The 14,061-nt window shown below is 43.3% G+C and overlaps 1 protein-coding gene across 2 annotated transcripts in view; it reads right to left on the bottom strand.

The window, feature by feature from the left end:
• The window catches only part of LOC135515011 (chloride channel protein 2-like), a 66,524-nt gene that overhangs the window by 15,779 nt on the left and 36,684 nt on the right, over positions 1-14,061 (bottom strand). For both annotated transcript variants that reach the window (XM_064938807.1, XM_064938813.1), the window contains exons 4-12: positions 4,856-4,987; positions 4,128-4,256; positions 3,542-3,675; positions 3,127-3,207; positions 2,523-2,546; positions 2,130-2,208; positions 1,882-2,007; positions 1,663-1,747; positions 1,380-1,481 (exon numbers count right to left, since the gene is read on the bottom strand). In XM_064938807.1, coding sequence (XP_064794879.1) covers positions 1,380-1,481; positions 1,663-1,747; positions 1,882-2,007; positions 2,130-2,208; positions 2,523-2,546; positions 3,127-3,207; positions 3,542-3,675; positions 4,128-4,256; positions 4,856-4,987 — 892 coding nt within the window. The remainder of the gene's footprint in view (positions 1-1,379; positions 1,482-1,662; positions 1,748-1,881; positions 2,008-2,129; positions 2,209-2,522; positions 2,547-3,126; positions 3,208-3,541; positions 3,676-4,127; positions 4,257-4,855; positions 4,988-14,061) is intronic.

The raw sequence follows: 14,061 nt of genomic DNA, 5'->3' as shown, positions 1-14,061 counted from the left end.
TCCAGTCTATCCGGTACCACCTCCACACACCAGCCCTCCGGTGGCAGCCCCCCGCACCAGGCTGTCTCTCCGTTTTGTGGGTGATTGTTCCTGTCTCTGTGTTTGCACCAGATAGGGCTGTTTTGGTTTTTCACATTTCTTGGTTTTGTTAGTCTATTCATGTATAGTTTCTTTATTAAAGAACCATGAATAATAACCACGCTGCATTTTGGTCTGCCTCTCCTTCAACTCAAGAAAACCGTTACACTACGGTTGTGCTTTCTAACGGCACTGAACTAAAACAGTGGTGCAACTACGGTAGTGCTTTCTAACTGCACTGAACTAAAACAGTTGTGCAACTACGGTAGTGCTTTCTAACGGCCCTGAACTAAAACAGTGGTGCAACTACGGTAGTGCTTTCTAACGGCCCTGAACTAAAACAGTGGTGCAACTACGGTAGTGCTTTCTAATGGCCCTGAACTAAAACAGTGGTGCAACTACGGTAGTGCTTTCTAATGGCACTAAACTAAAACAGTGGTGCAACTACGGTAGTGCTTTCTAACGGCCCTGAACTAAAACAGTGGTGCAACTACGGTAGTGCTTTCTAATGGCACTGAACTAAAACAGTGGTGCAACTACGGTAGTGCTTTCTAATGGCCCTGAACTAAAACAGTGGTGCAACTACGGAAGTGCTTTCTAATGGCACTGAACTAAAACAGTGGTGCAACTACGGTAGTGCTTTCTAATGGCCCTGAACTAAAACAGTGGTGCAACTACGGTAGTGCTTTCTAACGGCCCTGAACTAAAACAGTGGTGTGCGGAAGGAAGTAAAACATTCCAGTGGTCAAAGCCATTCATCTTGAGGTGACCTGGATGCAAAATGCAATCTGTTCATTATTATATCATATATAACATGGACACACCTACTAGCTCAAAACATTACTAAAAATTTAAAATAACAAATTACCCAAAGGATCATGATCATTTTCTAGTTGAAAGTGGGTGTTGCTCAGGTGCTCCCATCCTGTTTTACAGTGTTTATCTTCACTATAATACACAGCTGTTCATGTACGAAAGAACTCAGGGCTTTAGCCTTTTGGGGGCCCAAAGTGAAATATGGTTGGGGGCCTCACACCTCATAACCCTTGGGTCCAAAACATGACTTGAGAGAACATTAGTTTATTTGTAGTCGTGCTGCACTTCCTGTATTATAGAATTCCAACTCTCAAAAGTGTTTTCTTTCAAACTCTCTCTCAAATTTAAAAAATATTTTTTATTTTTGTCTGGGCCGCCAAGGCGCAGTGTGTGGTCCACGTAAAGGGTGAGCCGGCGCTGTGTGTGTGTGTGTGTTTGGTGTGTGTAGCAGTGTATGAAGTTGTGTGTGTGTGTGTTAGACTCACTTCCTGAGCAGGAACTTGTTGATTGTCTTTTGTTTCCTCATACACTCTACTATCAGTCTGTTCAGGTAGACAAAGAGAGCCCCACCAAAACCACACGCAATTCTGAGGAGGAGAGGGGACAGTGTCACACACCATTCTAGTTCAATAGCCATTGAAGCCAATAGCCATTGAAGCCAACAGCCATTGAAGCCAATAGTCATTGAAGCCAATAGCCATTGAAGTGATCAGAATGAGGAGTCAGACCTGGACGTGTTGGACACAAAAGACAAACAAGAAACCGTACCCCAGGATGGCGAAGGCTGGCAGCTCCTGGAGGTCAAAGGGGAAGTCCAGGCGGAAACGTGTCTTAAAGAGGGCTGTGATGGTCTCTGAGTGAAAGACAGACATAGAGAGAGAAAGAGAAATAGGGAGGAATAACATGAGTCACCACCGACTAACTATTGACTCAGTGACGTAGACCCAAAGCCCTTCCCCTTACACACACTCACACACACCTCCTCACCTTCGTCCTGGTTCCACACAGCCAATACTCTGAAGATAAAGGCGCTGAAGGTGGCAGCGAAGAAGCCCCTCCAGTAGTTCCTCACCGCAAAGAACGTAGACGTTACCTCAATGCTGAAGAGCACACCTGTAACACACACGCACGCAAGCACGCACGCACACACACACACACACGCACACACACACACTTTTGCAGTAACACCATACTTTCACTTATTGTATTTCTCACCCAAAGTATATTCTAATTACCTCCAATGGGGGCAGCGAAGCAGCAGCCTACCCCCACTGCACACGCTGCTGATAGCATCTCTGTGTTCCTCAGCTCATTCTGTAGGAATAGGAACACACACACACACGTATGTGCAAGCACCCATAGTACATACACACACACACACGTAAACACACATACACATATACACATTTCTGGTAAAGAGGGAAGGCCTAGGGCATTGGAATACAATGGAGTCACAGAGAGGAATTCTAGAATGAACAGACTAACATGAAGTCAAGGGAGATTCACATAGAATATAATAGGAACCCTTGATTAGAAATGGAATGATGCTCACATGACGCTCCAACATGTGTACATGAAACGTGGAAACTCTGAGATGTGCACATACTCAGACACACGTGCATTTGTACCTTGTTTCCCTCAAAGGGCTCTTCCTTAAGCAGTAAGTGGGAAAAGACAGAAATCTGAGTGAGTACCTAAGAGTTCAAAAGAAGAAAAGCAGAGACCAAAATCTTCTGGGATATTCTCTTTGATGCGTCATTGCGTTGTTGTTTTTTTGGACGGAAAGTATATGCAATCTCTTATAGTGACTGGGTTTAAATGGATTGAGCGCTGACACTGATCAATATGGAAGCTCTATAAAGTAGACAGTCTTATTTGACTCTTGCTGACTTGACACTTTCTTCCTTCATCTCCCTTTCCCTCCCTCTCCTTGTTCTCCTCATCCTCCTTTTCCTCCAAGTCTTGGGTGGTGTATGGCAGAGAAAGTAATCTCTTGGCAGACTGAGAACCATAGACAGGAGCCAGACTGGAGCCCAGGGTTGGACTCAGGTGAGTGGAGGTGAGAGTGGGTCCTGGAGGGGTGGCAGGCTGGTCAGACAGGTACCACACAGATACTAAACCAAATTGAGTGGGAGTAAGCGTGTGTGAAGGGTTAAAGGTTAGGTGTGTGTGTATGTGTGTGTGTGTGTGTGTGTATGTGTATGTGTGTGTGTGTGGGGGGGGGTCTCTCACCTTGTAGAGTCCACCAAACAAGGCAGCCAAGAACTTGCTCAGGAGGGCTGCACAGAGACTGGCCACATGAACGAACGGGCCCTGAGAGAGTGATCGGAGGAGAGAGAGAGAGAGAGAGAGAGAGAAAGAGAGAGATGGAGGGGTAGGGGTTTATAAGGATGAGGGAGGGGGAAAGGGAGAAAAAAAAGCCAGAACTAAACCAATTTCAGATCAGGGCCCATATTCATAAAGCCTCTCAGAGTATGACTTCTGATCTAGGATCAGGTCGCCCCTGTCCATAACCTTATTCATTATGATCTAAAGGCAAAACCATTCCTACATCAGCACTTCTACTCTGAGATGCTTGATAAACACGAACGCAGGAATTTCAAACATATCCCTTTCATTCTGTAACAGTCCACTAGGGGTTTCCCACCTCCTTTCCCAGGGGCATGCCACTGCCCAGAGCACAGGTCAGCCCAATAACTTTGGCCACAAATGTTTTAAAGGTGAGATATTCCTTCAGCACTACGCCTCTCAGAATGGTCTTCATCTCTGGGATACCCGAACCTGAGAAAGAAGAGGAGAGAAAGGAGGAAGAGCAGAGGTGGGAGAGGAGAGGGCCGGAGGAGGGGGAGGGAGGAGGGAGAGAGAAGGAAGTAAAAGGTATATTTATGCATCAACTTCAAGATTATGTATGTATTCAAGGCTGTCAGTACTAGCGGTTTCAAGGATATAGTCAAGGATGTCCTGAAGTTGTATAACCTTTGCCAACTACTCTTGTGAACGGAGTCCACTCCATACATCTGTGACCTTTAAACAATCATGCACAGTGTTTCATTCTGTATGTAAATGAGGTATTTACATATATGAGTGTGCATGATTAGCAATGAATTTAGGTGTGAGGTGAAATTGAATGAGAGAGTACATGTGTGTGTGTGTGTGTCTGCGCGCCCATTAATGTAATTGCGTGTGTGTGTGTATGTGTGTGTGTCACACTTGAGCGTGGGTGTGTCTCTTACCCACAGCCTGCGGGGACAGTATCTGTGTGAACCCTGCTGAGAAAGTGATGAGCACCACTGGGTAGGTGACCCATGCCAGGTACTGCAGGAGCATGTTACTGTCCAATCCCCCGTACATCCACTTCTGAGCTGCACAGACACACAGAGATACATTAAACCAATTAAAGAAACTTTTTTTACACTAGGGAGGCTCGGAATATCTCTCTCGCTCTCACGCCGGCTACCTTTCTCTCTTTCTCCCTCCCTCCCTCCGTCCCAGTCTCTCTCTTGCTCCCTCCGTCCCGTTCTCTCTTTCTCCCTCCCTCCATTCCGTTCTCTCTTTCTCCCTCCCTCCGTCCCGTTCTCTCTCTCTCCCTCCCTCCCTCCGTCCCGTTCTCTCTCTCTCCCTCCCTCCGTCCCGTCCCGTTCTCTCTTTCTCCCTCCCTTCATCCTGTTCCCTTCTCTCTTTCTCCGTCCCGTTCTCTCTCTCTCCCTCCCTTCCTCCGTCCCGTTCTCTCTTTCTCCCTCCCTCTGTCACGTTCTCTCTTTCTCCCTCCCTCTGTCACGTTCTCTCTTTCTCCCTCCCTCTGTCACGTTCTCTCTCTCCTTCCATACCCTTAGAGCCTAGGCTATGGCCTAGTCCATCACTTAGCTGACCACTCTGACCAGGGCCATGACTACACCCAAGAATATCTCTCTCTCTCCCTCTCCCTCCATCTCTCTCTCCCAACTTCATCCCTCTCTCTCACCTTGCTGACAAAAGGCGATAGCATAGTCCATCACCCAGCTGACCAGGGCCATGACCAGACCCAGTAGGATGAGAAAGATCCAGTCCTCGCCCACACGCGAGATCAGGAACTTCTGACAGCGAGACGTACACACTGGACAGAGGGGGGGAGGAGAGAGGGAGGAAAGGGAGAGATGGGTGGGAGAGAAAGGAGAGAGGGAAAACCATAGGAAAATGAAGCACAAGAGGAATAGTCACAGTAACAGGCAGAGAGAGAGAGAGCACAAAAAATATAAGAAAAGAGAAATGTGTACAGAAGGAACACTGTGTGAAAAGCCAGTGGGAAGGATGGATAGATGCTTTCCTACATGTTGAGCTGAATGAATGAGAAAGGGAATGAGTGGACTTAGTGATGGGTGGCACAGTGGTTAAGGGCGCTGTACTGCAGCGCCAGCTGTGCCATCAGAGACTCTGGGTTCGCGCCCAGGCTCTGTCGTAACCGGCCGTGACCGGGAGGTCCGTGGGGCGACGCACAATTGGCCTAGCATCGTCCGGGTTAGGGAGGGCTTGGTCGGTAGCGATGTCCTTGTCTCATCGCGCACCAGCGACTCCTGTGGTGGGCCGGGCGCAGTGCGAGCTAACCAAGGTTGCCAGGTGCACGGTGTGCCCTGTGTTAAGAAGCAGTGCGGCTTGGTTGGGTTGTGTATCGGAGGATGCATGACTTTCAACCTTCATCTCTCCTGAGCCCATACGGGAGTTGTAGCGATGAGACAAGATAGTAGCTACTAAAAACAATTGGATACCACGAAATTGGGGAGAAAAAGGGGTCAAATTCAAAAAAGAAAAAACCCTCATGAAAAAGGGATTAATTCCTACTAAAATGTAGATGAATCAAAATCCACATAATTATTCACATTTCCTGTGGCTGCTGGATTATTATACTGCTGTGAGGAGGGTCAAATTAAAGGAAAGATTCACCCATTTTGAATGTTATGTATTTGTGGATCTCTGAGCAATGTTCTATCGATTCCTGGGGTCATTTAATGTTTTCATGTGTATCTGAACTCTTGCCGTTCACACAGGCAGAAATACAGCCGGTATGACATAGCATTGCAGCCTGGTATCATAGACTGGATTTAACATAGTAAACGTAAATCCGAAACACTCAAATTAGTATGATATGTTATGTTTGGTGTAGTTACATAAGACAGATGGTGACTTAAGTCAAAAACTCGAGTGGGTGGCTGGTTGGCATATAACGTGAACGTCTAGCAACCCAAAGGTCACTGACAAATTTAGCATTTTAGCACCTTTTCAACTACTTACTACTTTTTCGCTACTTTGCAACTAAGCATTTTACTTTTCCCCTAAGCCTATCCCTTTCCAGCACCTGCAGATCGACGTCTTAAGTTCGTAACAGCGCTAAGCTAAATACCATGGACTGAATCAGAAAAATAGGAGAAATGAGGTGAACCTCTGTTAAAATGCCAAATTTCTCGAGGTCGGGATTATCGCAAAAAGACAATCAAAGGCTTATTCGAGCGAGAATATAACATCATGAGTTATAACATCGGCCAGTCCTAACGTGCGATAGACATTTTCACAATCTAAAAGTCATCTTTCTATAAATTATTAGCACAATGCTCAATCCGGTCTCAAAGCATTCGTATTCATATTAGTCTGTACGTAAATCTGAGATTGTCCATTTAGTGTGATATGTTATGTATTCACTTGTTAGCTAACATGCTAAGTAGTTGAAAAGTTGGTAGTTAGCTAAAATGCTAAAGTTGTCAGTGATAAGATTCAAACTGGCAACTTTTGGGTTGCTAGACATTCGCGTTGTAATATGACCAACCAGCCTACTTTATTTTTGTTGCCTTAAATAACCATCTGTCTTGTGTAACCATACCAAACGTAACATATCATATCCATTTGAGTTTCTCGGATATACATTTACTATGTTGTTGTTTTGTCGCACTGCTTGGCTTTATCTTGGCCAGGTCGCAGTTGTAAATGAGAACTTGTTCTCAACTGGCCTACCTGGTTAAATAAAGGTGAAATAAAATAAAAAATGTTACGTCTAGTCTATAAGACCAGGTTTGCAGGTTGAATATGGTGAGATTGTATACTCCTTAATTGATAGTGCATTTTGTTAAGGAGATTTTACAGCTAACTACTATAGCTACTTCACATGCTGATATTGTCTTTGGTATTAATGTTTGCTACCTTTGCTAGCTATTGCATTGTGGGTTTTGCAGTCGACTTAAGACTCCAGCCACCCAAGCCATAGAATGTTCTCTCCGCTTCCGCATGGCAACCGGTACCGTACCAACAACTCTGACACCAACTGGCTCCTGAACAGCTTCTATCCCCAAGCCAAAACACTGCTACATAGCTAACAAAATGGCTACACAGACTATGTGCATATACCCTTCTGTTTTATTTGTTTTTTTTCCTCTGACTCTATGCATGCACACTCTACAAACTCACTCACACTGAAACACCAACACAAACACTCACTCAAACAAACACACAATTTGTTCACATTAACATAACACCCACACACATTCATGTTGACTCTAAACACACACACACATACACACACACACACACACAAGCTGCTGCTTCTCTGTTTCTCATATATTCTGATTTCTAGTCACATTACCCCTATACAGTCAGGTCCATAAGTACTTGAAGAGTGACACAATTTGCACCATTTTGGCTCTATACGCCACCACTATAGATTTGAAACAGAACAATCAAGATGTGCTTTAAGTGTAGACTTTCATCTTTAATTTAAGGATTTTGTCAAAATTATTGTATGAACCGTGCAGGAATTACAACCATTTTTATACAAAGCCCCCGAGTTCTAAGGGCTCAAAAGTAATTGGACAAACTAACATAATCATAAATTAAATTGTGAGTTTTAATACTTGGTTGCAAATCCTTTCCACTCAATGACTGCCTGAAGTCTTGAACCAATAGACATCACCAGATGCTGGGTTTCTTCCCTGGTGATGATCTGCCAATCCTTTACTGCAGCTGTCTTCAGTTCCTGCTTGTTCTTGGGGCGTTTTGCCTTCAGTTTTGCCTTCAGCAAGTGAAATGGAAGCTCAATTGGATTCTGGTAAGGTGATTTACTTGGCCATTGTAGAACATTCCACTTATTTGCCTGAAAAAAATATTGGGTTATTTTCTCAATACGCTTCGGTGCATTGTCCATCTGCACTGTGAAGCGCCGTCCAATGAGTTTTGATGGATTTGGCTGAATCTGAGCAGATAATAACATAGCCCTAAACACTTCAGAATTCACTGTACATGCTTTTTTTTAGACATTTTTGTTGTTGTTGCCAAACTCTAATCTGGTCTTACTGTTTTTGAGTCTTACTAATGGTTAATATCTTGTGGTAAACCCTCTGTATTTACTCTGGTGAAGTCTTCTCTTGATTGTTGACCTTTGACACAGATACGCCTGCCTCCTGGAGGGTGTTCCTGATCTGGCCAACTGTTGTGAAAAGGGCTTTTCTTCACCAGGGAAAGAATGAGTCTGTCATCCACCACAGTTGTTTTCTGTGGTCTTGCGGGCCTTTTGGTGCTCCGGAGCTCACCAGTGCACGCCTTCTTTTTAAGAATGTACCAAATAGTTGATTTGGCCACACCTAATGTTTTTGCTATCGCTCTGATGGGTTTGTTTTGATTGTTCAGCCTAATGATGGCTAACAGCAACAGATTCCAAATGCAAATGCCACACTTGAAATCAACTCTAGACCGTTTATCTGCTTACTTGTACATAAACTAATGAGGGAATTGCCACACACCTGGCCATGGAACTGTTGAGCAACCAATTGTCCAATTACTTTTGGTCCCTTAAAAAGGGGGGAATCACATGGAAAAGTGCTGTAATTTCTACACCATTCACCCAATTTGGATGTAAATACCATCAAACTAAAGCTGAAAGTCTGCACTTTCAGCTCATATTCACTATTTCATTTAAACTCTAATATGCTGTGGTATACAGCTAAAGTAATAATAACTTGGTCAATGTCCAAATATTTATGGACCTGACTGTACAAACTGTATCTAACCCTACCACTCCAGTATCCCTGCACATAGTATGCACATGTATGGTATTAATAATAATATGGTATTGTCAATATGGTATTGGCAATGACCCTGTACAGTTGAAGTCGGAAGTTTACAAACACTTAGGTTTTGCATGACACAAGTCATTTTCCCAATGGTTTACAGACAGATTATTTCACTTATAATTCACTGTATCACAATTCCAGTGGGTCAGAAGTTTACATACACTAAGTTGACTGTGCCTTTAAACAGCTTGGAAAATTCCAGAAAATGATGTCATGGCTTTATAAGCTTTGGATAGGCTAATTGACATCATTTGAGTCTATTGGAGGTGTTCCTGTGGATGTATTTCAAGGACTACCTTCCAACTCAGTGCCTCTTTGCTCTGGATCATGGGAAAATCAAAAGAAATCAGCCAAGACCTCAGAAACAAAATTGTAGACCTCCACAAGTTCATCCTTGAGAGCAATTTCCAAATGCCTGAAGGTACCACATTCATCTGTACAAACAATAGTACGCAAGTATAAACACCATTGGACGATGCAGCCATCATACTGCTCAGGAAGGAGATGCGTTCTGTGTCCTAGAGATGAACGTACTTTGGTGCGAAAAGTACAAATCAATCCTAGAACAACAGCAAAGGACCCTGTGAAGATGCTGGAGGAAACGGGTTCAAAAGTATCTACATCCACAGTAAAACGAGTTGTATATCGACATAACCTGAAATGCCGCTCAGCAAGAAAGAAGCCACTGCTCCAAAACCACAATTTAAAAAGCCAGACTACGGTTTGCAACTGCACACGGGGACAAAGATGGTACTTTTTGGAGAAACGTCCTCTGGTCTGAGGAAACAAAAATAGAACTGTTTGGCCATAATGACCATCATTATGTTTGGAGGAAAAAGGAGGAGGCTTGCAAGACGGAGAACACCATCCCACCCGCGAAGCACGGGGGTGGCAGCATCACGTTGTGGGAGTGCTTTGCTGCAGGAGGGACTGGTGCACTTCACAAAATAGATGGCATCATGAGCAACATCTCAAGACATCAGTCAGGAAGTTAAAGCTTGGTCGCAAATGGGTCTTACAAATGGACAATGACCCCAAGCATACATCCAAAGTTATGGCAAAATGGCGTAAGGACAACAAAATCAAGGTGTTGGAGTGGCCATCACAAAGCCCTAACCTCAATCCTATCGAAAATTTGGGGGCACACTGAAAAAGTGTGTGCGAGCAAGGAGGCCTTACAAACCTGACTCAGTTACACCAGCTCTGTCAGGAGGAATGGGACAAAATTCACCCAACTTATTGTGGGAAATAAATAAAAGCTGAAATAAATAATTCTCTCTACTGTTATTCTGACATTTCCCATGCATAAAATAAAGTGGTGATCCGAACTGACCTAAGACATGGAATTTTACTAGGATTAAATGTCAGGAATTGTGAAAAACTGAGTTTAAATGTATTTGGCTAAGGTGTATATAAACTTCCAACTTCAACTGTAGCTTACTTACTTTTGCATGTTCTTATTAACATCTCGTGTGTTTTTGTTCTACTTAATTTTTTTAATAACAAAAAATATAGTACTACTGATATTGATTATTACTGCATTGTTGTGATAGAGCAAGCAAGAAAGACATTTCACTGTACTTGTGTATGTGATAATAAAAACTTGACTTCTCACATAGTGTTATTTAACACTGTAAATGATAGGAATTTGTGGTTTTGGGTGTATTTTTCCTTTAAAGGCATGCTCCGGAACTTTGGCAATTATTAAGTATTTTTTCAACATCCCTCTTTGGGCTGGATGTATCATGTGTAATTCATATATGAATAATGTATTAGTATAATTACTGTCTTACCTTGATTAGCCACGAAATCCCTAGTTTGAAAGCTCTGCTGCGCCATTTTACCTACATTTTCCTCCACGTGGGCCAGCCCCTTAGCAATTTGAGTTCTAGCCAATGATAACTCAGTAATACCAAAGTCAATATCAGCATGTGAAATAGCTACAGTTGTTTACTGTAAAAATCACCTTAAACTGCACTAATCAAACTGCACTATACAAACTGCATTACACAAACGGCACCATAGTATATGTTTTTGTAAGGTAAAGTAATATTCGTATCATTGTGGCAACGAAGGGACATTCATTAAATACAGAAAATGCACAGCAAACTGTGTCAGCAGAACACAGAGTGTCTTGAGGGACAGTATTTACATTCTCTAAATACTGAACTAGTAGAATTCCAGACGTTTGCCAGTTTACAGAAAAGGAGAATACATTGAGACCAATGAAGCCTCTTTAAGCTGACCTAACTATTTCATTCAAGTTTCTTTCAAGTGCTCTATACGTCTGTCTTTGTCCTACTCCACAGACATATCAGCCCATAGCCTCTCAAAGGTCATGTGCCAAACGGCACCCTATTCCCTTTAAAGTGCACTACATTTGACCAGAGCCCTATGGGCCCCAAAAGTCGTACACTAGGGGATAGGGTCCCATTTGGGACAGAACCTCTGAGAGGCTATGGGCAGGTATGCAAAATATATATATAGATACAGTTAGGTCAGTGAAAAGAGGCTCCATTGGACTCAATGTATTCTCCTTTCTCTATGAACGGGCAAAGTCTGGTATTGTACGGTTTCCGTATCTAGAGCGTTCGTAGACTGTGTCCCTCTAGACACCCAACGTGCTCTACTGACACAATCTTCTGTACTTAGCCAATGCCTCTTCACTGCCACAAGGACATAAATATGACTTTATCCTTCAAGAAACGTGTACTACTGATTTGAAATCCAAACATGGTCTTATCTTTGTGAGAGATGGCGAGAGGAATATTGACATGGGGAGGGAGAGATGGACAAGTGAGAGAGAAAGATGGAGGAAGAGGGGGAAAAGGAAAGAGATAAGAGGGAGAGGCATGATAAATCAAGAGAGAGACAGAACCGCAGTTAACAGCAGGCGGAGAGAGATATATTATTGTTTACTTCACTTTTGTTTATTATCTACTTCACTTGGCAATGAAAACATATGTTTCCCATGCCAATAAAGCCCTTTGAATTGAATTGAGAGCGAGAGCGAGAGCGAGAGAGAGAGAGAGAACAGCGGACAGACAGAGAGTAATGGGGCAGGTCACAGGGGGACATTGAGGTCCCCAAGGGAACAATGGGGAAGCAGGGGCACAACTGTGTTCATGGCAACGTGATAGGCCCCGTTGACAACCGCCAGCCAGGGCACCTGCTGACTGGCAACTCACTTGCCCATGCGCACGGGCGTGCAGACACACTCAGGCGAGCATGCACACACACACACAAACACATTGAGTTGGAATACGCACACACAGGCACACATACATGTAATTTTCTAGGTCCGACAGTGCAGTAACATTCATTACATTGTTTACGACTACACTAGTGTAATAGTTTGGTTATGGTTGTCAGTCAACCACTGAACATGTGTGTGTCAACCATGCAACGCTTCTAGATAAACGACCATCAACTGAACTGTGTCTGGACATTACTTTATTATTCATGCATATGGAGTATTACCATGGCGACGAGGATTAAAAACGAGATGGATTACAAGCAAGAAAACAAACATTTAACTTTCGGGCAAGTAAAGGATTTTCACTCGTGATTAGCAAGCTAGGCTAGCATGCTAACGCTTGCAAGCTAACAAGCTGGTAGCTAGCTAAAAGGACATTGAAATGGCGCCAGCAATCGAACAGTTTAAAACTGAAAGTGACCCTAGTTCCGTCGGGACACGTTGGAATAAATGGGTGCAGATATTCAAACTTTACACCATAGCGGCGATGCTAGGCTGAAAGCACTGTTGTTGCACTTAAAAAGGAGAACGAGCGCATGACATTTGCGACACGTTCGCGGTAGTGGAAGATAAGTATGCAGACACTAAACTGAAAAAGAACGTTCAGTATCAATATAGTAAGTAAAGCCGCTCAGCAGCAGGGCAAGAAGTCCAATAATGGACTAAAGGAACCTAACGTTAATCCTTATAGTCTAAGGACCTTACATGTTCTGTTTGGCTTTAGAAGCTAAAACAGCCAAAAACACCATATTAAAGTGAATTGATTCTAAATTGCGGTATGGTTCTGGAAACATAAATCTTCCTACTTTCACATTGACATTTTAGTAAACACTCTTATCCAGAGCGACTTACAATAGTGAGTGCAAACATTTTCATGTGTTTTCATATTGGTCCCCAGTGGGAATTGAACCCCAACCTTGATGTTGCAAGCACCATACTCTACCAACTGAGCAACATGATGAGACCCATCATGTCAAAATATTTTCACAAGTTCAAAATTTACTTCATGTTAACTGGCCAGGTCGCAGTTGGAAATGAGAACTTGTTCTCAACTGGTCTACTTGGTTAAATAAAGGTGAAATAAAAATAAATCAAATAAAAAAACAGGTTTTAAAACAATTGCAGCCAACAGTATTTTTCAGTAGCAGCACGTTTGAGGCATCCATCTTCCGTTTACACACACACAGGTGTTAGGAGACACAGATAGCTAATTAGCACAGGTCGTTGATTCTGTCTTCAGTCTGTTTTCCATAAACATGCACTGTAACATGGAGATATTGTCGTGTGGGAACACTAACCCTATAAAGGTGTATCAATGTAACCTTTTCTTATTTGAAAATAATTTCTCGCTGGTATGAAAAATCAGGTTCTTCCAAAACCGTACTGCAAGGAATGCGTGTCAATGTTCAGACCGAGCGTCGGGGCTCTTAACAAACCTCCCCCTTACATAAGACGACTTCATCCAAATGACTCTTATGTGTATTGTAATGGAACGGTGAGTCAGGATCAAGAACTAGGCGAGAGCCTAGATACTTACCAAACCAGACTTTGCATGTTAGCAAATAACTTTGAGTTTGCAGACATTGACATGGAGATGAAAGAACAATTGATTCAGAGCTGTACCTCGTCCAGGCGGCGCTGGCGTGGTTCCTCCTGGCACCAGAGGGCGGCAGAGACCACCCAAGAGACTTTTACTGGACTCAGGTGTATCTTATTATTTCATGATTGTGTCCCTGTTAAAAGAGGTGTGTCTTCTGTGGTCCTTTGCATAAGCTTAAATTGTTTACTGGGTGCGTTTGTGTCCTGAGTGAGTTTGAGACATAG

The sequence above is a fragment of the Oncorhynchus masou genome, chromosome 3 (assembly GCF_036934945.1).
Source record: "Oncorhynchus masou masou isolate Uvic2021 chromosome 3, UVic_Omas_1.1, whole genome shotgun sequence".
In the NCBI taxonomy this organism is placed as follows: Eukaryota; Metazoa; Chordata; class Actinopteri; order Salmoniformes; family Salmonidae; genus Oncorhynchus; species Oncorhynchus masou.
Note: the sequence above shows the minus strand (reverse complement) of the source record. Positions and strands in the feature narration are given on the sequence as shown.